Source organism: Ranitomeya variabilis, chromosome 2 (genome assembly GCF_051348905.1).
Source record: "Ranitomeya variabilis isolate aRanVar5 chromosome 2, aRanVar5.hap1, whole genome shotgun sequence".
In the NCBI taxonomy this organism is placed as follows: Eukaryota; Metazoa; Chordata; class Amphibia; order Anura; family Dendrobatidae; genus Ranitomeya; species Ranitomeya variabilis.
The window spans coordinates 469,119,535-469,143,170 of NC_135233.1; the positions used below are offsets into that span (position 1 = coordinate 469,119,535).

At 46.5% G+C, this 23,636-nt stretch overlaps 1 protein-coding gene across 1 annotated transcript in view; it reads right to left on the reverse strand.

Moving 5' to 3' along the window:
- Window positions 1–3,139: 3,139 nt before the first annotated feature.
- Window positions 3,140–23,636, reverse strand: part of LOC143806785 (solute carrier family 22 member 6-A-like) — a 56,513-nt gene continuing 36,016 nt past the window's right edge. The window contains exons 6-10 of the mRNA XM_077287694.1: window positions 21,788–21,903; window positions 13,767–13,981; window positions 12,297–12,405; window positions 7,262–7,465; window positions 3,140–6,802 (exon numbers count right to left, since the gene is read on the reverse strand). Of these exons, the coding sequence (XP_077143809.1) occupies window positions 6,694–6,802; window positions 7,262–7,465; window positions 12,297–12,405; window positions 13,767–13,981; window positions 21,788–21,903 (753 nt within the window). The 3' untranslated portion in view covers window positions 3,140–6,693. The remainder of the gene's footprint in view (window positions 6,803–7,261; window positions 7,466–12,296; window positions 12,406–13,766; window positions 13,982–21,787; window positions 21,904–23,636) is intronic.

Sequence of the window (23,636 nt, forward strand, 5' to 3'; positions counted from 1 at the left end):
TGGTGTGCGCATGTCCAGCTGCCGCATCCACTGCGAAGGTGAAGGAAAAGAGCGCGATCTGCGCTATTCCCCTGGTGACCGGTGGGGGCGGCCATCTTCCTGAGGCTGCACGTGCGCAGATGGAGCGCTCTGCTGCACGGGGCTTCAGGAAAATGGCCGCGGGATGCCGCGCGTGCGCAGATGGAGATCGCGGCGGCCATTTTCCTGAAGCCCCGGGAAGCCGAGCACTCCATCTGCGCATGTGCGGCCAGAGGAAGATGGCCGCCCCCACCGATCACCAGGGGAATAGCGCAGATCGCGCTCTTTTCCTTCACCTGCGCAGTGGATGCGACAGCTGGACATGCGCACACCACTACGCCACCAACGGACAGATAAGCAAGATCTGGGGGAAGAAACAGCGATGTCACCACGCCCATTTGACCAGACCAGCGTGAGTGACAGCCCAAAATGGCGACTTTACAAAGGTATTTCGGCAGCATAGCTGGGGAATAAAGGCACAAAAAAGACACTAATGTAAAGCCCAGCTCTGCCCCTATTTAACGCTATTTTTATCTCATCTTTAAAAAACGGGGTGACAGGTTCCCTTTAAACTTGTATGTCTTGTTTATCCTGCAATCTGGACAGACACTGAACACTGACATGTGATCGATAAGTGTCTTGCACATAATTTATTTACTGCTGATTAGCTTATGAGAAGGAGAATGATTATTTTCTTAAGTTTGCGAGTGGCTGGAATCTTGCAGGACGACTTTTACATGTGGGAGCCTGTCACCATATAAGGTCCGGCCAGCATCTGTACACCCTCACACAGTGTTCTAGAATGCTCTCTATGTCCCCAATCCTCTATGCAAGGCACAAAAAAGAGCTTTTATTATAATCACGGATGGCGTGGTCCGGGCGTCACAGTCTTGATCCGGCGCCGACCCTCTTCCTGTGATCGCTGTCCCTCTTCGTGTGGAAGATGCGTCCTACATCATGCATTCAGTGTCCTCTATCGCACTCCTGTGCAGGTGCACTTCTCTTTGCCCTGCTGAAGTCAGAGCACAGTATTGTAGTGCGCATGCGCCAGCTTTATTTCCAGGTAATCAGCGCCCTTTGGCCTTTCCCAGCGCACATGCACTACAGCACTTGGCTCTGCTTTCAGCAGCCTAGAGAGAAGTGTGCCTGCACAGGAGCGCGATGGGTGACACTGTGTGGATGACGTAGGATGTGTCATCCAGATGAAGCAGTAATGGAGGATGGCGATCTTAAGTCAAGACCAGCGATGCCTTGGTGAGAGCCATTGGTGAGTATAATGAGAGATCATTTTTATGCCTCGCGGAGGGGATTGGGGACACATTTACAGCCTTCCTTATAGAGGCTGCCTATGGGAGCTGCATTATACTATATAGTCTTCCTATGTGAAGGGCATTACACTATAGGGTCTGCCTATGGGGAGTGCATGATACTATATGGAGGCCTATGGGGAATGTATTATACCATATTGAGGACTATCTGGTGTATTATGCTATATGGAGGCTATCTAGAGGGCCATCATTCAGTGTGGAGATTACAGCGACGGGGCCATCATACAGTGTGGGAGCCAGTTTGGGGGATATTAACAGGTCAGTATATACAGTGAGGGGGCATCATACTGTGTATAGGGGAACTGTACAGTGGGGGAGACTCGGGACTTTATTAAATGTAAAGTGGGCACTTATTCTTACAGGGGAACTCAGGTTACTGTGACTATCAAAGGGTCACACACAGAGGGTATTATTACTTTCTAGGGGACAAAATGTGGGCACTGTTTTCTAGGGCACTTGCACCTGGCATTACTATATTATAGAGGGGTGCTTTAGAATTTAGAGGGCACAGAGAACCACACAGCAGGTGCAGTAATAGGGACACATACGGCAGCAGCGGCTCAGTATTGGGGTATCAGGGTCAGTAATAGGGACACGTACGGCAGCAGTGGCTCAGTATTCGGGTATCAGGTGCAGTAATAGGGACACATACGGCAGAGGCTCAGTATTGGGGTATCAGGTGCAGTAATAGGGACACGTACGGCAGAGGCTCAGTATTGGGGTATCAGGTGCAGTAATAGGGACACATACGGCAGAGGCTCAGTATTGGGGTATCAGGTGCAGTAATAGGGACACGTACGGCAGCAGTGGCTCAGTATTCGGGTATCAGGTGCAGTAATAGGGACACATACGGCAGGAGCGGCTCAGTATTGGGGTATCAGGTGCAGTAATAGGGTCACATACGGCAGCAGCGGCTCAGTATTGGGGTATCAGGGGCAGTAATAGGGACACATATGGCAGCAGCGGCTCAGTATTGGGGTATCAGCAGGATGAGGAGGTTGTGCAGGTTGGGAATAGATGGTGATGGGACTGGAATGTGAGAAGTGAAACGTGTCTTTGTTGTATTCTCTGCAGATGAGTTGTAGCTGGAAGAAGTTGTCATGTCGGTCTGGGCCAGATGGAAAAGACGGGAAAAATGAACGATTCCATCAGAAAGAACGTCAGCGGTAATTCATTATCTGTAACTGTGCAGTGATCTGTTATATGTTCTGTAGGACTGGTATCTACCACTGACCATATGGCGGTAATATCAGTGTTGGTCTTTATATAGAGATTATCTTCAGTAACAGCGCGGTCATCTGCTGAGGTTCTCCTCCACTATTAGGGCGCATCACTGAATTGTAATGAAGGTTACCTGGTTAGGGGCCCACTCAGAAGCTTCGCCCCCCCTGGACCAAAACCCTAGCTACGCCTCTGCTTCTTCCACAAGTCTAGAGACAGACCTTATAGTTTCACCACAATGGTCTTCCCTCGTGACCATGACCTGTCCAAAGGTTTGATAAGTGTATATGTTTGACTCCAGCCACTCCAGTAACTCAGGTAGGAGGGACAAATATAACCGGCACACACAAAACCTTTGGGAACATATTGTATTTAGCAGTAAGGGGAGCTTGGTACTTGTGCCCAGTGACTTGTGGCGTGTACTTGCACACATCCACAATGGCTGGGCTCCACACTACTGAATTTATTGTGTATGTGTGTAAGTTATCTACCTGAAAAAACAATAAAACTTCATTCGTTCCACTGAGCAATGAAACATGACTACATTGATATATTTATTTCAAATAGCTTTATCCAGTCTTTAATTGTTAAGAATATCTAAGATTATTGGATTATCAAGGTGCAGTGTATAATATATCACTATTCTACATTGACCCCTTTCTATCTGCCGGGCAAAAACTCATCCATGGAGATGGACAAAAATACTGATTACAAAAAGATTTCAGAACATGCTGCAAAGTGTAAAGAGATGCTAATGAATTCTCTTGATGTTCACTAATAATGAGAAACCCTCTTCAACCGGGCTAATTCTCCTGAGGTTCATCACTAATAAAATACTCAGGAACTGCAGAATGTACAAACGATGTACGCACACACGATGTATGCACAATGCACGCACGATTTATGCCCAAAGTATGCACAATGTATGCACGATGCACGCACGATTTATGCCCAAAGTATGCACAATGTATGCACGATGCAAGCTCGATATACGCCCAATGTACGCATAATGAATGCACAATGTATGCACGATGTATGCACGATGTACACATGATGAACGCACAATGTATGCACAATGTATGCATGATGTACGCATGATGAATGCACAATGTATGCACGATGTACACGATGAATGCACAATGTATGCACGATGCACGCACGATTTATGCCCAATGTATGCACTATGTATGAAAGATGAATGCACAATCTACGCACGATTTATGCCCAATGTATGCACAATGTATGCATGATGTACGCATGATGAATGCACAATGTATGCACGATGTACACATGATGAATGCACAATGTATGCATGATGTACACATGATGAACGCACAATGTATGCACGATGCACGCACTATTTATGCCCAATGTACGAAAGATGAATGCACAATCTACGCACGATTTATGCCCAATGTATGCACAATGTATGCATAATGAATGCACAATGTATGCATGATGTACGCATGATGAATGCACAATGTATTCATGATGTACATATGATGAATTCACAATGTATTCATGATGTACATATGATGAACGCACAATGTATGCACGATGCACGCACTATTTATGCCAAATGTATGCCCAATGTACGAAAGATGAATGCCCAATCTACGCACGATTTATGCCCAATGTATGCACGTGTATGCACAATGTATGCACGATGTACGCATGATGAATGCACAATGTATGGACAATGTATGCACGATGCACGCATGATGAATGCACAATGTATACACAATGTATGCACGATGCACGCATGATGCATGCATGATTTATCTACGCACATGTATGCCCAATGTATGCACGATGTACGCACAATTTATGCCCAATGTACGCATGATGGATGCACAATGTATGCCCGATGTATGGACAAAGTATGAACGATGTACGCATAATGAATGCACAATGTAACAAGCACGGTGTACGCACGATGCATGCACAATTTATGCCCAGTGTATGCATGATGTACACATCATGTAGGTACAATGTACACACGATGTACGCACAGGTAGCACTCGCTTATAATCGTGACAACATATCTATTGAGCTTAGTAGAGAGGAGGGAGTCAAAAAACACCACATCATAGAACAATGTGAATAAAGCCAGGTTCACAAGTCGAGTATTTGGTGCGGATTTTACCTGCAGATTTTCCGCACATAAAATCCACAACATTTCATAGTACCAGCGAGGTGGACGAGTTTTAAATTAATCTCATCCACATGCTGATTCTTTTGCATGGGGCTGGTCACGATTCCTCTGCTCAGTGCAGTGTGTCTTGGAGGCGGTGACTGAAAGCTCAGTCGTCCAATCTGGCATGCTGAGCTCTCTGTGGTTTGATGGATGGCTCAGCCATCCAATCAGAGTCTGGAGGTGCTGAGTTTTTTTCAGGTATTCGCTGTTTCAGGTGATTACTCAGCTATTTAGCTGAGCTGTCAGTCCCAGATCTCTGCCAGTTGTAGCATCTGCTCTGTGGTTTGCCTTGTATTTCTGTGCTCTGTTTATTGATCTATTGCTGCATCACCTTGGACCTTGTTCTGACCATCCGTTTGCCTAGGCTCTTTGCTCTGATTCGCTATCTTCCTGGTATTCTAACCTCGGACCGTGACCTGACTTTGCCTTTGTTTTTCCCTTTTAGTTTACTATGTGCTCTCTTGGTAACTCATCCAAGAACTTTTGACTACCATGCCTCATGGTCTGTCGTGAGTAGTGACTAGTGTCCCAAAGATATTGGGTTTTGTTATGGTTTTAAAGGACTTTTACACTTTTAGAAAAGTGTACACTCAACGCTATAAAATACATGAAACAACAAACAGAGCAGGTACTCTCCTCACCGGATCTAGCGTCACCTCATTGCCACTGCTCGGTTGCGGAAGTGCAGTATTTGCTCGCAGTTTATTTTGGCAAAAAAGTATCTCGTGCTACAAATATTGCTACTTTAGTTTGCATTTATAAATTATTCCGTGACCAAATGGCACCGCATACGTTTTAGTCACTAAGCCCTTTATCTATAGTGAACGACTCCGCCAGACCGCCAAAAAATCTTGGCCATCCGCCAAAAGTGGCGTACAGGTAGTTCAATGCTTGGAAGTGAGCTTTTATGGTGTAAAAAAAGTGACTTATAGGAGAACTCGAACTGAAATAAGTTTCTAGAAATGTCAAATATGTATCAAAAGAGAACATCGATGAACTCTATGACCTGGGATCACCACCGATTTTCACTATGAAGGGTCTGAGAAGTTCTTTAGAGCCCTCAAACCTATCCGGACTACCACCCAATGTCAGGTTTCGTAAAATGTGGCATTAGATTTCTTCTAAGAATAAAATAATCTGTGGTTCTAAATGTGATCAACTCGTCTCTATAGTATGAAAAAGAAGTGGTGGATAAGGTTTCTCTTTACGTTTTTCCATATTCATGGTATTTTGAAAATCATGTAACTTTATGACTTGAAACTTTTTTTAGGCCACGTTCACACGTTCAGTATTTGGTAAATATTTTTCCATCAGTATTTGTAAGCCCAAACCAGGAGCGGGTGACAAATACAGAAGTGGTGACATGTTTCTATTATACTTTTCCTCTGATTGTTCCTCTCCTGATTTTGTCTTTTTTTGTCTTACGAACACTGATGTAAAATACTGACCGAATAATGAACAAGTGAAGGTGGCCTAAAAGATTTGGGCACTTTCAGGATTTTTTTTTTTACTTAAATATATGCATTTTTAGCTGAAAATCATTTTTGCTATTAGGTTTCAATAAAAATTTTGCACAGTTTGCCTTCTAGGTCCTTTGTGTTGCACTGGCTGTAGAATGAGTTAGCTAAGAATCTGTTAGTGAGCTCGTTCTCATAGGCGATTGTAACTATATCTGCTGAATTATGGCCACATGAAACTTGAGCTGAACTGTGTGGTCATAAATCAGCTGAGAGGAGCTCCGAAAAAGACAGATAAAACAGCTTCCGTCAGACCGAACTCACTGACTCTTAGATAACTCTGCAGCCAGCAAATGGAAACAAAAGAGATTGCAAAAGCCAAACGGTGCAACGTTTTTAATGAAAGCCAGTCCTTCAAAGGTGTCCGCATCCTCTGATACCAATCTTATGGAGGGTCCTAATATTGGGGAAATCACACGGTGTCTATCAGATGTCTTTTTTGCACTTGATGTGGTTTCTGACTCTGGGTAAGAGGAACCTCTTCTTTATAGATGACCTTTTGTAATTCTTTCTTTTTAGATCTGCAATAAATAAATTTTAAAAATGATTGTCGAGTTTATTGTACAAGTCAGCTGAGAGGAGATCAGAAAAGACAGATAAGAGTTAGAAACGCTCCCACTGGACCATCAGAATGAGCTCACTGACGGATTCTCAGTTAACCCATTCCGCAGCCAGTCATAGACGATGCATCACAAAGGCTATAAATAAAACAATGGTGCAAAAATATTTAATGAATCCCAATTCTAAAAAGTATTTTTAGCCAAAAAACATATAACTAAGCAAGAAAAAAAAAGTTGTCACCAAGGGTACATAACTTCTTCTAGACTATGACTGCCATTTACTTTCCATGCAATCCATGAGTTCAAGGGAATCTCTCATTGAACCTCATGCGTTCCACCACCGTTACGTAGACAGGTACCAAGTAAAAAGCGTTTTTGTTTTTTTTTTTGGGGGGGGGGGGGGGGGATGAGGGACCTTACCTGGCTTCCACTTCTTCTATAGTATCTGGTAATTGTTGGTTGGAGGTTTCATTTAAAAATACCGCAGCCGTCCCCGATATAATAGCAGCAATGCCATAGATAGCAGGGGGGAAAATGGGAGAAATCTCCGAGAGCATCAACACCAGAGGGGCCACCATGGAGCCTGCTCGAGCCATCATGCCAACAACTCCCAACCCGCTCTGTCTGCAAGAGAGAAAAAGGACAAGAATTATAATGCTGGCTTCCCATTGGGCAAGAGAGTGTAGTAGTGCAACACAGGGACTCAGCAGTGCAGCAAAACTGCAAAATGGCGACAAGAGCATGGTCTGTGTGAGCTTCTCCCATACAGCACACTGCCACCCCCTGATCCAGCATCTGGCCTCCCTGAGGCTGCCATATGCCTTATAGAACCTGGCCTCCCTGAGGCTGCCATATGCCTTATAGAACCTGGCCTCCCTGAGGGTGACATATGCCTTATAGAACCTGGCCTCCCTGAGGGTGACATATGCCTTATAGAACCTGGCCTCCCTGAGGCTGCCATATGCCTTATAGAACCTGGCCTCCCTGAGGGTGACATATGCCTTATGGAACCTGGCCTCCCCGAGGCTGCCATATGCCTTATGGAACCTGGCCTCCCTGAGGCTGCCATATGCCTTATAGAACCTGGCCTCCCTGAGGCTGCCATATGCCTTATGGAACCTGGCCTCCCCGAGGCTGCCATATGCCTTATGGAACCTGGCCTCCCTGAGGCTGCCATATGCCTTATAGAACCTGGCCTCCCTGAGGCTGCCATATGCCTTATGGAACCTGGCCTCCCCGAGGCTGCCATATGCCTTATGGAACCTGGCCTCCCCGAGGATGCCATATGCCTTATGGAACCTGGCCTCCCTGAGGCTGCCATATGCCTTATGGAACCTGGCCTCCCCGAGGATGCCATATGCCTTATGGAACCTGGCCTCCCTGAGGCTGCCATATGCCTTATAGAACCTGGCCTCCCCGAGGCTGCCATATGCCTTATGGAACCTGGCCTCCCTGAGGGTGACATATGCCTTATAGAACCTGGCCTCCCCGAGGCTGCCATATGCCTTATAGAGCCTGGCCTCCCTGAGACTGCCATATGCCTTATGGAACCTGGCCTCCCCGAGGCTGCCATATGCCTTATGGAACCTGGCCTCCCCGAGGATGCCATATGCCTTATGGAACCTGGCCTCCCTGAGGCTGCCATATGCCTTATAGAACCTGGCCTCCCTGAGGCTGCCATATGCCTTATGGAACCTGGCCTCCCCGAGGCTGCCATATGCCTTATGGAACCTGGTCTCCCTGAGGCTGCCATATGCCTTATAGAACCTGGCCTCCCTGAGGCTGCCATATGCCTTATGGAACCTGGCCTCCCCGAGGCTGCCATATGCCTTATGGAACCTGGCCTCCCTGAGGCTGCCATATGCCTTGTAGAACCTGGCCTCCCTGAGGCTGCCATATGCCTTATAGAACCTGGCCTCCTTGAGGCTGCTATATGCCTTATGGAACCTGGCCTCCCAGAGGCTGCCATATGCCTTAAAGAAACTGGCCTCCCCGAGGCTGCCATATGCCTTATAGAGCCTGGCCTCCCAGAGGCTGCCATATGCCTTATGGGACCTGGCCTCCCTGAGGCTGCCATATGCCTTATGGAACCTGGCCTCCCCGAGGCTGCCATATGCCTTATGGAACCTGGCCTCCCTGAGGCTGCCATATGCCTTATAGAACCTGGCCTCCCTGAGGCTGCCATATGCCTTATGGAACCTGGCCTCCCCGAGGCTGCCATATGCCTTATGGAACCTGGCCTCCCTGAGGCTGCCATATGCCTTATAGAACCTGGCCTCCCTGAGGCTGCCATATGCCTTATGGAACCTGGCCTCCCCGAGGCTGCCATATGCCTTATGGAACCTGGCCTCCCCGAGGATGCCATATGCCTTATGGAACCTGGCCTCCCTGAGGCTGCCATATGCCTTATGGAACCTGGCCTCCCCGAGGATGCCATATGCCTTATGGAACCTGGCCTCCCTGAGGCTGCCATATGCCTTATAGAACCTGGCCTCCCCGAGGCTGCCATATGCCTTATGGAACCTGGCCTCCCTGAGGGTGACATATGCCTTATAGAACCTGGCCTCCCCGAGGCTGCCATATGCCTTATAGAGCCTGGCCTCCCTGAGACTGCCATATGCCTTATGGAACCTGGCCTCCCCGAGGCTGCCATATGCCTTATGGAACCTGGCCTCCCCGAGGATGCCATATGCCTTATGGAACCTGGCCTCCCTGAGGCTGCCATATGCCTTATAGAACCTGGCCTCCCTGAGGCTGCCATATGCCTTATGGAACCTGGCCTCCCCGAGGCTGCCATATGCCTTATGGAACCTGGTCTCCCTGAGGCTGCCATATGCCTTATAGAACCTGGCCTCCCTGAGGCTGCCATATGCCTTATGGAACCTGGCCTCCCCGAGGCTGCCATATGCCTTATGGAACCTGGCCTCCCTGAGGCTGCCATATGCCTTGTAGAACCTGGCCTCCCTGAGGCTGCCATATGCCTTATAGAACCTGGCCTCCTTGAGGCTGCTATATGCCTTATGGAACCTGGCCTCCCAGAGGCTGCCATATGCCTTAAAGAAACTGGCCTCCCCGAGGCTGCCATATGCCTTATAGAGCCTGGCCTCCCAGAGGCTGCCATATGCCTTATGGGACCTGGCCTCCCTGAGGCTGCCATATGCCTTATGGGACCTGGCCTCCCTGAGGCTGCCATATGCCTTATGGGACCTGGCCTCCCTGAGGCTGCCATATGCCTTATGGAACCTGGCCTCACTGAGGCTGCCATATGCCTTATGGAACCTGGCCTCACTGAGGCTGCCATATGCCTTATAGAACCTGGCCTCCCTGAGGCTGCCATATGCCTTATAGAACCTGGCCTCCCCGAGGCTGCCATATGCCTTATAGAAACTGGCCTCCCTGAGGCTGCCATATGGAATCTGACCTCCCCGAGGCTGCCATATGCCTTATGATACCTGGCCTCCCCGAGGCTGCCACATGCATTATGGAACCTGGCCTCCCTGAGGCTGCCATATGCCTTATAGTCTCCAAGCTCTTCTCCTCTTCTCGTCCGACTACATGCACCACCGACCCCATTCCCTCACACCTCCTCCAGTCTCTCTCTCCAGTCGTCACAACTCACCTAACTACAATTTTTAATCTCTCCCTTACCTCTGGCATTTTTCCCTCCTCCTTCAAACACTCTATCATTACTCCATTACTAAAAAAACCCACCCTTGACCCATCATGCACAAATAACTACAGACCAGTCTCCAATCTCCCCTTCATCTCAAAACTCCTGGAGCAGTCTACTCCCGCCTTACCCGTTACCTCTCCACCCATTCCCTTCTAGACCCTTCAGAGTCTGGTTTCCGCGCCCTACATTCGACAGAAACTGCACTCATCAAGGTGACCAATGACCTTCTGACAGCAAAATGTAACGGTGACCACTCCCTGCTCATTCTCCTCGATCTTTCTGCAGCTTTCGACACTGTTGACCACCCTCTCCTACTCTCTAGGCTCCAGTCACTAGGCATTAAGGACACTGCTCTCTCCTGGTTCTCCTCCTATCTTTCTGAACGCTCCTTCAGTGTTTTGTTTGCTGGCTCCACTTCATCTCCTCTTCCTCTCACTGTCTGGGTACCCCAGGGCTCAGTCCTTGGCCCCCTTCTCTTCTCCCTCTACACGGCCCCAATTGGACAGACCATCAGCAGATTTGGTTTTCAGTACCATCTTTATGCTGATGACACACAACTATACACGTCATCCCCTGACCTTACCCCCGCTGTACTACAGAACGCCACTGACTGTCTGTCTGCAGTCTCCAACATCATGTCCGCTCTCTATCTGAAACTCAACCTCTCCAAAACTGAACTTCTTCTGCTCCCGCCTTCTACTAACCTCCCTAAATCTGACATTTCCCTCTCCGTCGGTGGCACCATCATAACACCCCAGCAGCAGGCACGCTGTCTGGGTGTTATGTTTGACTCCAATCTCTCCTTCACCTCCCACATACAATGTCTTGCCCGCTCGTGCCGCTTACACCTAAAGAACATCTCTAGAATCTGCCCTTTTCTCACCATGGAGACAACAAAAACCCTCACTGTCGCCCTAATCCACTCCCGTCTGGACTACTGTAACGCTCTATTAATTGGCCTCCCCCTCACTCGACTTTCCCCTCTCCAGTCCATCCTTAATGCAGCAGCCAGGGTCGTCCATCTGGCTAATCGTTACTCGGACGTGTCCGCTCTTCGCCAGTCATTACACTGGCTGCCCATTCATTACAGAATACAATTCAAAGTACTTGTTCTCACCCACAAAGCTCTCCATAGTGCGGCACCCCCTTACATCTCCTCCCTCATTTCTGTCTATCGGCCTAACCGACTTCTGCACTATGCAAATGACTTTCGACTAACCTCTGCACTAATCCGTACCTCCCACTCCAGACTCAAAGACTTCTCCCGTGCTCCGCCAATCCTCTGGAATGCTCTACCCCAAGATATTAGGACCAGCCACAACTTGCATAGTTTTAGGCGCTCGCTCAAAACACATTTGTTCAGAGCGGCCTATCACGTTCACTAATCAAACTCATTTTATGTTTTTGTGCGTGTGTAACCCATTCACTACTTCCATCTACCCCCCACCCCCTGAAGATGGCTGGACCATCATTGTAAATACATCATTGTAAATACACACCTGTACTTTGTATCTCCCCACCTCATTGTAGATTGTAAGCTCTCACGAGCAGGGTCGTCTTATTTTGTCTTATTTTTGCTTTATTACTGTATTGTTAACGTTGTTACCTATGACTGTTGTGTTTGAAACTGTTAAACTGTAAAGCGCTGCGGAATATGTTGGCGCTATATAAATAAAGATTATTATTATTATTATAGAACCGGTCCTCCCCGAGGCTGCCATACGCCTTATAGAACCTGGCCTCCCTGGGGCTGCCATACGCCTTATGGGTGTCTGAAATTACCTAATGACAGTAGGAAACAGCTCACTGGAGTATATGTAAGCGCAGCAAAATGATGAGGCCAGAGCACCTTTGCCAAACACGGCCAACACTAACCGTGCCATCTTCACCTCTGAAAAAAAGAGAAATTAAATTGAAATAATTAAAAAATCACTACCCTGATAAAAGGAAAAATAGATGTATAGGATTAAAAAATATATATGGTCGCTTTCTTTCAGAAACCTGCTTGGGTTGTGTCTGATATTGCAGAATGACTTTTGAAAAGTTTTGCAAGGAACCAACTTACATTCATGACCTTTTCTTAAAGCAGGTACGGACGACCGTATTTTTGGTCCACATGCAATCCGACAAGACACTGGACCAATATCAGTCTCTGGGGCAGCGCATATGTCCGATTTTTTTCCTTGGACCATAGAATGTTAGAATGGATTCCCAGAGTCCTCGTGTCCTGCCCCCTGCTCAATGCAGGATTCACTAACCCATCTCAGACAGATGTCTGTCCAGCCTCTGTCCAATGTGAAATCACTGCTTGTTTGAGGTTGAGTTGATATTCGGATTGCACTCGGCCATGCAAGTCAATGAGTGTGCGGAAACAATCAGACTGCACTCGGATGACATCTTAGTGCAGTCCGATTTCCAAGGCCTCACAAAATGAACACATTTTTTTCTACATCTCCTCCTCATCCAAGAGCATTGGATCACACTATGAACACACTCTTATCTGGGTGTGATTTGCACATCGGGAGTGATGACAGTGTAGTGATCGGTGACTGGAAGAAAGCGGCTCCTGGGAGAATAAAACTTCATCTTCTCCCTGTAGCCACTGCTCCAGAACGCCGGCAAAAACAATAGCTCTCATCAGTCTCCCCTGCTCCACCAGCGATCGGTGCGAGCAGGGGAGAATGATGAGAGCCACGTTCAGCACCTGCCGCCGGGGAACAGCGCTTACTGTAGCAATTCTTCCCCGGCGGCCGTCTGTGTGGTACTGATGCGGCACACGGGCAGCACACGGTTGCCACACGTGTGCCGCAAGTATTACACACACGGACACGGATATCTCCGGCACCGGAAATATCAGGATCTGTGAAACCGGCCTAAGACTGATTTGACAGGTGTGACTTTCACAGACCGAGTACAGACCATGATGTCCAAACCGGCTTGCACATATATCAGGCTGTCGAGTTTGACAGCGGCCAACCTGGACATTATAGTCTGGACGCAAAAAAACAGACGTATGAAGCCGGCCTAAAAAAAAGCAATACTTATAACTGATCAATAACAGCAGCTTCTTGTATAGCAACTACAGATTTTTTTTTCTATATTGCTTAATTAAAAAATATATTGGGAAATTAGTGGGAAAAAAAGCCAAAATGTAGCCATTTTTGATGTTGGATTTTACAATGCCAGAATTTTTATTATTTATTATAGCGCCATTTAAAGCAGAACTTTAACGTAAATGACAGATAATTTCACCTTGAGGCACAAAGGCATTACATAGCAATGCTACACCCGCCAGTATCAGGGACGCGGCCTGCGTCACTCGTCGCCCAGTATAGCTCATTAGGATGGCACCCGCCAGCTTAGATGGCAAATCAATGGCTCCAAAGACAAATTGCAACAGGAAAATATTAACACCAAAATTTTGTAAGTCCATGCCAAGACCGTAAAATGCAAAACTAGTGGAAAACCTGAAAGAAGCAAAGTGATAACACATCTCAGATAAATAATATATATATATATATATGACACTAGTGATACGGGTAGTGTGACTGTTACTACTACTCCTGGTCTGCAGAAATGAGAAGCCTGCGAGATTGTTACTGCAAAATTAGTGTCTGCTATATAGTAGGTTTATAATTTGCACAGTAATAAAATAGGTGTTGTAGCTGAATATTAAATGAAGATTTTGGGTACCTACCGTAAAATCTCTTTCTCGGAGCCTTCATTGGGGGACACAGGAACTATAGGTGTATGCTGCTGCCACTAGGAGGCTGACACTATGCAAAAAAAGTTATCTCCTCCCCAGCAGTATAGACCCCCCAACTGGCAGGAAGCTCATCAGTTAGGGAGAAAGCAGTAGAAGAAGCAACAGGTATACAACTATCATAACATAACCACAACAACAATAAACAAGGGAGGGTGCTGTGTCCCTCAATGAAGGCTCAGAGAAAGATTTTACGGTAGGTACCCAAAATCTTCATTTCTCTATCGCTTCATTGAGGGACACAGGAAACCATGGGATATCCAAAAGCAGTCCCAAGGGTGGGTAAAGGTAGTACCGTCAAATCAGAGCTCGGGTCACTGCTGCTTGCAGGACCTTTCTACAGAGATTCGCATAGGACTAAGTGTCATGGTTCCCAATGGCAAGGGAACGTCAGAGAACATAAATAACAGAACAGCTCTTGGGTGATGGAATCTCGAGCTGACCATGAGCTAAACCTACCCACAAAACTAACAGTGGCCGGGTGGCGTACCTACGTTTTATCCCTAGACGCCTAGCGCCAGCCGGAGGACTAACTAACCCTAATAGAGGAAAAGACAGACCTGGCTTACCTCTAGGGAAATTCCCCCAAAAAGGAGACAGAAGCCCCCCACATATATTGACGGTGAGTTCAGAGGAAAAGACATACGCAGTATGAAGGTAGGTTCAGCAAAGCGAGGTCCGCTTACTAGATAGCAAGAAGATACAATAGGGAACTTCACGGTCAGCTGAAAACCCTATTAAAGTACCATCCCGAAATTACTTTAAGACTCATGTGTCAACTCATGACACCGGAGTGGCAATTTCGGCCCACAAGAGCTTCCAGCTACAGAAAAATAACATAACTGTGAACTGGAACAAAAATGCAAAACAAACTTAGGACTAAGAGTCCAACTTAGCTGATAGTAGTCTAGAAGCAGGAACATGCAACAGAAAGGCTCAGGTTACATTGATGGCCGGCACTAGAATAACTGAGCAGCAAGGCTAAATAGGATACACCCATATCCTGATGGAAACAGGTGAACAGAGAAAGTGAAGCACACAAGTCCAGTACCACCAGTGACCACCGGGGGAGCCCAAAAACCAAACTCACAACAGTACCCCCCCCTCAAGGAGGGGGCACCGAACCCTCACAAGAACCACCAGGGCGATCAGGACGAGCCCTATGAAAGGCACGGACCAAATCAGAGGCATGAACATCAGAGGCTGTCACCCAAGAATTATCCTCTTGACCGTAGCCCTTCCACTTGACCAGATACTGAAGTTTCCGTCTGGAAACACGGGAGTCCAAGATCTTCTCCACAACGTACTCCAATTCACCCTCAACCAACACCGGAGCGGGAGGCTCAACGGAAGGCACAACCGGTACCTCATACCTGCGCAATAATGATCGATGGAAGACATTATGGATAGAAAAAGATGCTGGGAGGTCCAATCGAAAGGACACGGGGTTAAGTATCTCCAAAATCTTATACGGGCCGATGAACCGAGGCTTAAACTTAGGAGAAGAAACCCTCATAGGGACAAAACGAGAAGACAACCACACCAAGTCCCCAACACGAAGACGAGGACCAACACGACGACGGCGGTTAGCAAAATGCCGAGTCTTCTCCTGGGACAACTCCAAATTGTCCACCACCTGTCCCCAAATCCGATGCAACCTATCCACCACAGTATCCACTCCAGGACAATCCGAAGACTCCACCTGACCGGAAGAAAAACGAGGATGAAACCCCGAATTGCAAAAGAAAGGAGAAACCAAAGTGGCAGAACTAGCCCGATTATTGAGGGCAAACTCCGCCAACGGCAAAAAGGCAACCCAGTCATCCTGATCCGCAGACACAAAACACCTCAAATAAGTCTCCAAGGTCTGATTAGTTCGCTCAGTCTGGCCATTAGTCTGAGGATGGAACGCAGACGAAAAAGACAAATCAATGCCCATCCTAGCACAGAACGCCCGCCAAAATCTAGACACGAACTGGGTCCCCCTGTCAGAAACGATATTCTCCGGAATACCATGCAAGCGAACCACATTTTGAAAAAACAGAGGAACCAACTCGGATGAGGAAGGCAACTTAGGCAAGGGCACCAAATGAACCATCTTTGAAAAACGGTCACACACCACCCAGATGACAGACATTTTCTGAGAAACAGGGAGATCAGAAATAAAATCCATAGAGATGTGAGTCCAAGGTCTCTTCGGAATAGGCAAAGATAACAACAATCCACTAGCCCGAGAACAACAAGGTTTGGCCCGAGCACAAACATCACAAGACTGCACAAAAACTCGTACATCTCGAGACAGGGAAGGCCACCAGAAGGACCTAGCCACCAAATCCCTGGTACCAAAGATCCCGGGATGACCTGCCAACACAGAAGAATGAACCTCCGAGATGACTCTACTGGTCCAATCATCAGGAACAAACAGTCTACCAGGTGGGCAACGATCAGGTCTATCCGCCTGAAACTCCTGCAAAGCCCGTCGCAGGTCTGGGGAAACAGCAGATAATATCACCCCATCCTTAAGGATACCTGTAGGTTCAGAATCACCAGGGGAATCAGGCTCAAAACTCCTAGAAAGGGCATCCGCCTTTACATTTTTAGAACCTGGTAAGTATGAGACCACAAAATTAAACCGAGAGAAAAACAACGACCAGCGCGCCTGTCTAGGATTCAGGCGCCTGGCAGACTCAAGATAAATCAAATTCTTGTGATCGGTCAATACCACCACCTGATGTCTAGCCCCCTCAAGCCAATGACGCCACTCCTCAAAAGCCCACTTCATAGCCAAAAGCTCCCGATTACCAATATCATAATTTCGCTCGGCGGGCGAAAATTTTCGAGAAAAGAATGCACAAGGTCTCATCACGGAGCAGTCGGAACTTTTCTGCGACAAGACCGCCCCAGCTCCGATCTCGGAAGCATCGACCTCAACCTGAAAAGGAAGAGTAACATCAGGCTGACGCAACACAGGGGCGGAAGAAAAGCGGCGCTTAAGCTCCCGAAAGGCCTCCACAGCAGCAGGGGACCAATCAGCAACATCAGCACCCTTTTTGGTCAAATCAGTCAAAGGTTTAGCAACATCAGAAAAACCAGTTATAAATCGACGATAAAAATTAGCAAAGCCCAAAAATTTCTGAAGGCTCTTAAGAGAAGAAGGTTGCGTCCAATCACAAATAGCCCGAACCTTGACAGGATCCATCTCAATGGAAGAGGGGGGAAAAAATGTACCCCAAAAAAGAAATCTTTTGAACCCCAAAAATACACTTAGAACCCTTCACACACAAGGAATTAGCCCGCAAAACCTGAAAAACCCTCCTGACCTGTTGGACATGAGAATCCCAGTCATCCGAAAAAATCAAAATATCATCCAGATACACGATCATAAATTTATCCAAATATTCACGGAAAATGTCATGCATAAAGGACTGAAAGACTGAAGGGGCATTTGAAAGACCAAAAGGCATTACTAAATACTCAAAATGGCCCTCGGGCGTATTAAATGCGGTTTTCCACTCATCCCCCTGCTTAATTCGCACCAAATTATACGCCCCACGGAGATCAATCTTAGAGAACCACTTAGCCCCTTTTATTCGAGCAAACAAATCAGTCAGCAGTGGCAGAGGATACTGATATTTGACTGTAATTTTATTCAAGAGTCGATAATCAATACACGGCCTCAAAGAGCCATCTTTTTTAGATACAAAGAAAACACCGGCTCCTAAGGGAGATGAAGAAGGACGAATATGTCCCTTTTCCAGGGACTCCTTAATATATTCTCGCATAGCAGCATGTTCAGGTACAGATAGATTAAATAAACGACCCTTTGGAAACTTACTGCCCGGAATCAGATCTATGGTACAATCGCAATCTCTGTGAGGAGGTAGTGAACCAAGCTTAGGCTCCTCAAAAACATCACGATAATCAGATAAAAATTCCGGAATCTCAGAGGGAATAGATGACGAAATGGAAACCAAAGGTACGTCCCCATGAGCCCCCTGACATCCCCAGCTTAACACAGACATTGCTTTCCAGTCAAGGACTGGGTTATGAGATTGTAACCATGGTAATCCGAGCACCAAAACGTCATGTAGATTGTACAACACAAGGAAGCGAATCATCTCCTGATGGTCTGGATTCATACGCATAGTCACTTGTGTCCAGTATTGTGGTTTATTACTAGCCAATGGTGTAGAGTCAATACCCTTCAGAGGTATAGGAACTTCCAGAGGCTCTAGATCAAACCCACAGCGCCTGGCAAAGGACCAATCCATTAGACTCAAAGCGGCGCCAGAGTCGACATAGGCATCCGCGGTAATTGACGATAATGAACAAATCAAGGTCACAGACAGAATAAACTTAGACTGTAAAGTGCCAATTGAAATAGACTTATCAACCTTTTTTGTACGTTTAGAGCATGCTGATATAACATGAGTTGAATCACCACAATAGAAGCACAACCCATTTTTTCGCCTAAAATTCTGCCGTTCGCTTCTGGACAGAATTCTATCACATTGCATATTTTCTGGAGCCTTCTCAGAAGACACCGCCAAATGGTGCACAGGTTTGCGCTCCCGCAAACGCCGATCAATCTGAATAGCCATTGTCATGGACTCATTCAGACCTGTAGGTGCAGGGAACCCCACCATAACATCTTTAATGGCATCAGAGAGACCCTCTCTGAAATTCGCCGCCAGGGCGCACTCATTCCACTGAGTAAACACAGACCATTTACGAAATTTTTGGCTGTATATTTCAGCTTCATCTTGCCCTTGAGATAGGGCCATCAAGGCTTTTTCAGCCTGAATCTCTAAGTTAGGTTCCTCATAAAGCAACCCCAAAGCCAGAAAAAACGCATCCACATTGAGCAACGCAGGATCCCCGGGTGCCAATGCAAATGCCCAGTCTTGAGGGTCACCCCGCAGCAAGGAAATTACTATCCTAACCTGCTGTGCGGGATCTCCAGCGGAGCGAGATCTCAGGGAAAGAAATAATTTACAATTATTTTTGAAATTCAGGAAACGAGATCTATCCCCGGAGAAAAATTCTGGTATAGGAATTCTAGGTTCAGATATAGGAGCATGAATAACAAAATCCTGTAAATTTTGAACCTTCGTAGCAAGATTATTCAAACCTGTAGCCAAACTCTGAGGATCCATTTTAATCAGGTGAGATCAGAGCCATTCAAGGATTAGAAGGAGAGAGAGAGACAAAGGCTGCAATTAGAGCAGAAATGCAACTAAGTCAACTATAGAGCAAGCTCAGAGGAAAAAAAAAAAAAAAAAAAATCTGCAGACTTCTTTTTCTCTCCTTTCTTCTGCCAACGGTTTTAACACTGGGCCGGCCATACTGTCATGGTTCCCAATGGCAAGGGAACGTCAGAGAACATAAATAACAGAACAGCTCTTGGGTGATGGAATCTCGAGCTGACCGTGAGCTAAACCTACCCACAAAACTAACAGTGGCCGGGTGGCGTACCTACGTTTTATCCCTTGACGCCTAGCGCCAGCCGGAGGACTAACTAACCCTAATAGAGGAAAAGACAGACCTGGCTTACCTCTAGGGAAATTCCCCCAAAAAGGAGACAGAAGCCCCCCACATATATTGACGGTGAGTTCAGAGGAAAAGACATACGCAGTATGAAGGTAGGTTCAGCAAAGCGAGGTCCGCTTACTAGATAGCAAGAAGATACAATAGGGAACTTCACGGTCAGCTGAAAACCCTATTAAAGTACCATCCCGAAATTACTTTAAGACTCATGTGTCAACTCATGACACCGGAGTGGCAATTTCGGCCCACAAGAGCTTCCAGCTACAGAAAAATAACATAACTGTGAACTGGAACAAAAATGCAAAACAAACTTAGGACTAAGAGTCCAACTTAGCTGATAGTAGTCTAGAAGCAGGAACATGCAACAGAAAGGCTCAGGTTACATTGATGGCCGGCACTAGAATAACTGAGCAGCAAGGCTAAATAGGATACACCCATATCCTGATGGAAACAGGTGAACAGAGAAAGTGAAGCACACAAGTCCAGTACCACCAGTGACCACCGGGGGAGCCCAAAAACCAAACTCACAACAGCTAAGCCTACATATGAACACTTGGCAAAGGTATGACAGGAAGACCACGTAGCAGTCTAACAAATCTATGGGACCAATGCCTAGTGATGGGTGACAGAGGAGGCCCCCACTGAGCGAGAGGAGTGCGCGGTGACCTTAAATTGATGCGATCTGTCCATTAGTCGGTAGGCTTCAGAATGGCAGAGCGAACCCAGCAGGCCTCGACAGACTTGGAGACAGCCCTTTACGAGTACATTCTGGGATTAAGAACAGTGACTCTGCACATCTGATGGGTGCTGTCCTGGCAAGGCAGATAGAGAGAACTCTACCAGGTCCAGTTTGTTTAGAAACCACTCTTGATGAAGAAAGGGAACAAAAATGGACAAAAGGAAGAAAAAAACAAAACAGTATATTAATTGGGGAGAAATGGAAAGAAAAAATCACCTTAGGGGGAAATGATGAGCTCGGATGCAACACTACCTTGTCTAGTGACACCCTAGATAAGGAGGAACAAAAGATCTGCGAGTTTGGAAACCAATGGCATCCGGGAAGGCAACCTTCCAGGAAAGGAGTGAAAGACTTCTCCTAGAGGTTTGAATGTTGAGATACCTGTCCTGAAGACCCCAGAATCCATATTCGACGGTCATCAGACATCCCAGAGCGACGGGCAGCTGGAGGGTACCTGGTCCCGGGCCTGTAAATCCGGCGGCTATAAGGTACCGACACTGTCTTCCCACCCTGCACGTCTGGCTCTGGAGGGCGAGCAGGCTAGGGTCTAGTGGTAAGGACCAGTCCACATCTTCCTCCGTGCGGATGCCCCAAACACTCTTGATGTGTTAGGAGGCATGGGGTCCTACCTGGTAGACACAAGATTCCCACTTTGTGCTCCCGGTCCCTAGGGGGGAGAGCGGAGTGACCAGTTACACTCTGTCGCCCAGAATTACAAGCTGAACCTGAGAAAGAGGGATCATTAATAAAACACAACAAAATCTAAGGTAGAAACAGGGCTGAGAGCAGCCCGTGTCCACCTCCTACTGACACTAAGCTATAACTGATGAGCTTCCTGCCAGTCGGTGGGGTGTATACTGCAGAGGAGAAGCTAACCCATTTTTGCATAGTGTCAACCTCCTAGTGGATGCAGCATACACCCGCAGTTTCCTGTGTCCCCCAATGAAGCGATAAAGAAATATTTTTTACTTTTGATGTCTGGAGTTTCGAATTTTTTTTTTTTTAACTACAGTTCATATGCTGACCTCTAGATGGCACCGTAACCACACAAGACATGGATTGGCAGTTTACTGCAACTATACAGCATCATTCTGAGGTTTGCATGATATATTTGTGTACTGTAAAGAAAAATAATAAATCTTTTTTTAAGATTTATGAGTTTTAATAAAAAAATATATATTGAAAACTTACTTTAAATCCCGAGTGTTGGCAAAGATTACTCACCAGACTAACATCAGACAGATTGTGACTTTGCGCATTCCTGCCGTGCGGACGAGGTCCAGGGGTGAATGAGCCCGCTTCACACTACTCAACTCAGACTGCATGTGAGAGACAAGAACCTGCGAAAACGTGATGTAATCCTTAGGTCGTGTTCACATGGAGCGTAAATGCTGCCTTTTTTTTCTGCTATTTTTGCAATCTGCACGTTTCCTGCAGCGGTCAGCACTTTAATACATAACAACAATCTTCTGTAATTATTGCATTTTTTTATGCATTTTACTTTTCAATTTTTCAGGATTTTTTTTTTTTAACAGAAAAGATTAGATTCTGCACTTTTACATGTGTTTTCCCTTATAGGGAGGCTGGAAAAAAAATGACACCAAGAACCGCGCGGTTCACCACGGGTGTGAATTTTATTGGACTGTGAAATGCAGATTTACAGGAAAAAACAGCGGAACACGGCCTTAGTACGTCTGTGACTTATACCACTATACTTAGCCCTTCAGGACAATGAGGCAGAATTATTGAGATGCAACCATTTTTGATTTTACTTAATATCATGTATTTTGGACTAAAAACACTTTTTGCTATTTGGTCTCGTTAAAAATGTTGCACCGTTTGCCCTCTGTAGCGTCCGTGTTTCACCGTCGATTGTTGGCTGCAGAATTGATTCACTAAAAATCCCATCAGAGGAGCAGAACCTTCCATGTGATCATAACCAGCAGAGAGAAGCTCAGTAACAGACAGATAAAAGCGTTACGCACTCTCTCATCTGAATGAGCTCACTGACCGATTTTTAGTTGACTCATTCTGCATCCACCAATAGACGATACATCGCTGAGGCTGCAGAAGCTAAAAGAGTGCAAAATTTAAAATGAAACACAATCGCAAAAATTATATTTTCGCCCATAATATACTGTATGTGTTTACTCTAGAAGGAGCTTCGTTTAAAGCTACGGTAGTTGTGATAAAGTTTCTACAGCACTTTTTCGATCGCATACAAATGTTTAAGGGAAAAGGAGGATGGCGCATCAGAGTAAGGCCTCATTCACACATATGTGTTTTTCACATATGCAAAAACTGGTACCGGTGTCTGGATCAGTGTGGCATCAGTGTACGGTCTGTGTGTCTGTTTTTGCCATCGGTGTTTTGGATCAGTGTGTCATTATCTCAGTAACTTAGAATACTTGATAACGCCAGCTTGAAAAATGATTGTAAAATCTGAAATGTTGGCCTACTGAAATGTATGTTCAGTAAATGCAGTCAGTACTTGGTTGGGGCTCCTTTTGCATCAATTACTGCATCAATGCGGCGTGGCATGAAGGTGATCAGCCTGTGGCACTGCTGAGGGGTTATGGAAGCCCAGGTTGCTTTGATAGCAGCCTTCAGCTCGTCTGCATTGTTGGGTCTGGTGTCTGACAATACTCCATAGATTCTCTATGGGGTTAAGGTCAGGTGAGTTTGCTGGCCAGTCAAGCACAGTGATACTGTTGTTTGTAAACCAGGTATTGGTACTTTTGTCAGTGTGGACAGGTGCCAAGTCCTGCTGGAGAATGGAATTTCCATCTCCAAAAAGCTTGTCAGCAGAGGGAAGCATGAAGTGCTCTAAAATGTCCTGGTAGACAGCTGCGCTGATTTTGGTCTTGATAAAACACAGTGGACCTACACCAGCAGATGACATGGCTCCCCAAACCATCACTGATTGTGGAAACTTCACACTAGACCTCAAGCAGCTTGGATTGTGGCCTCTCCACTCTTCCTCCTGACTCTGGGACCTTGATTTCTAAATGAAATGCAAAATTTACTTTCATCTGAAAGCAATGCCTTGGACCACTGACAACAGTCCAGTTCT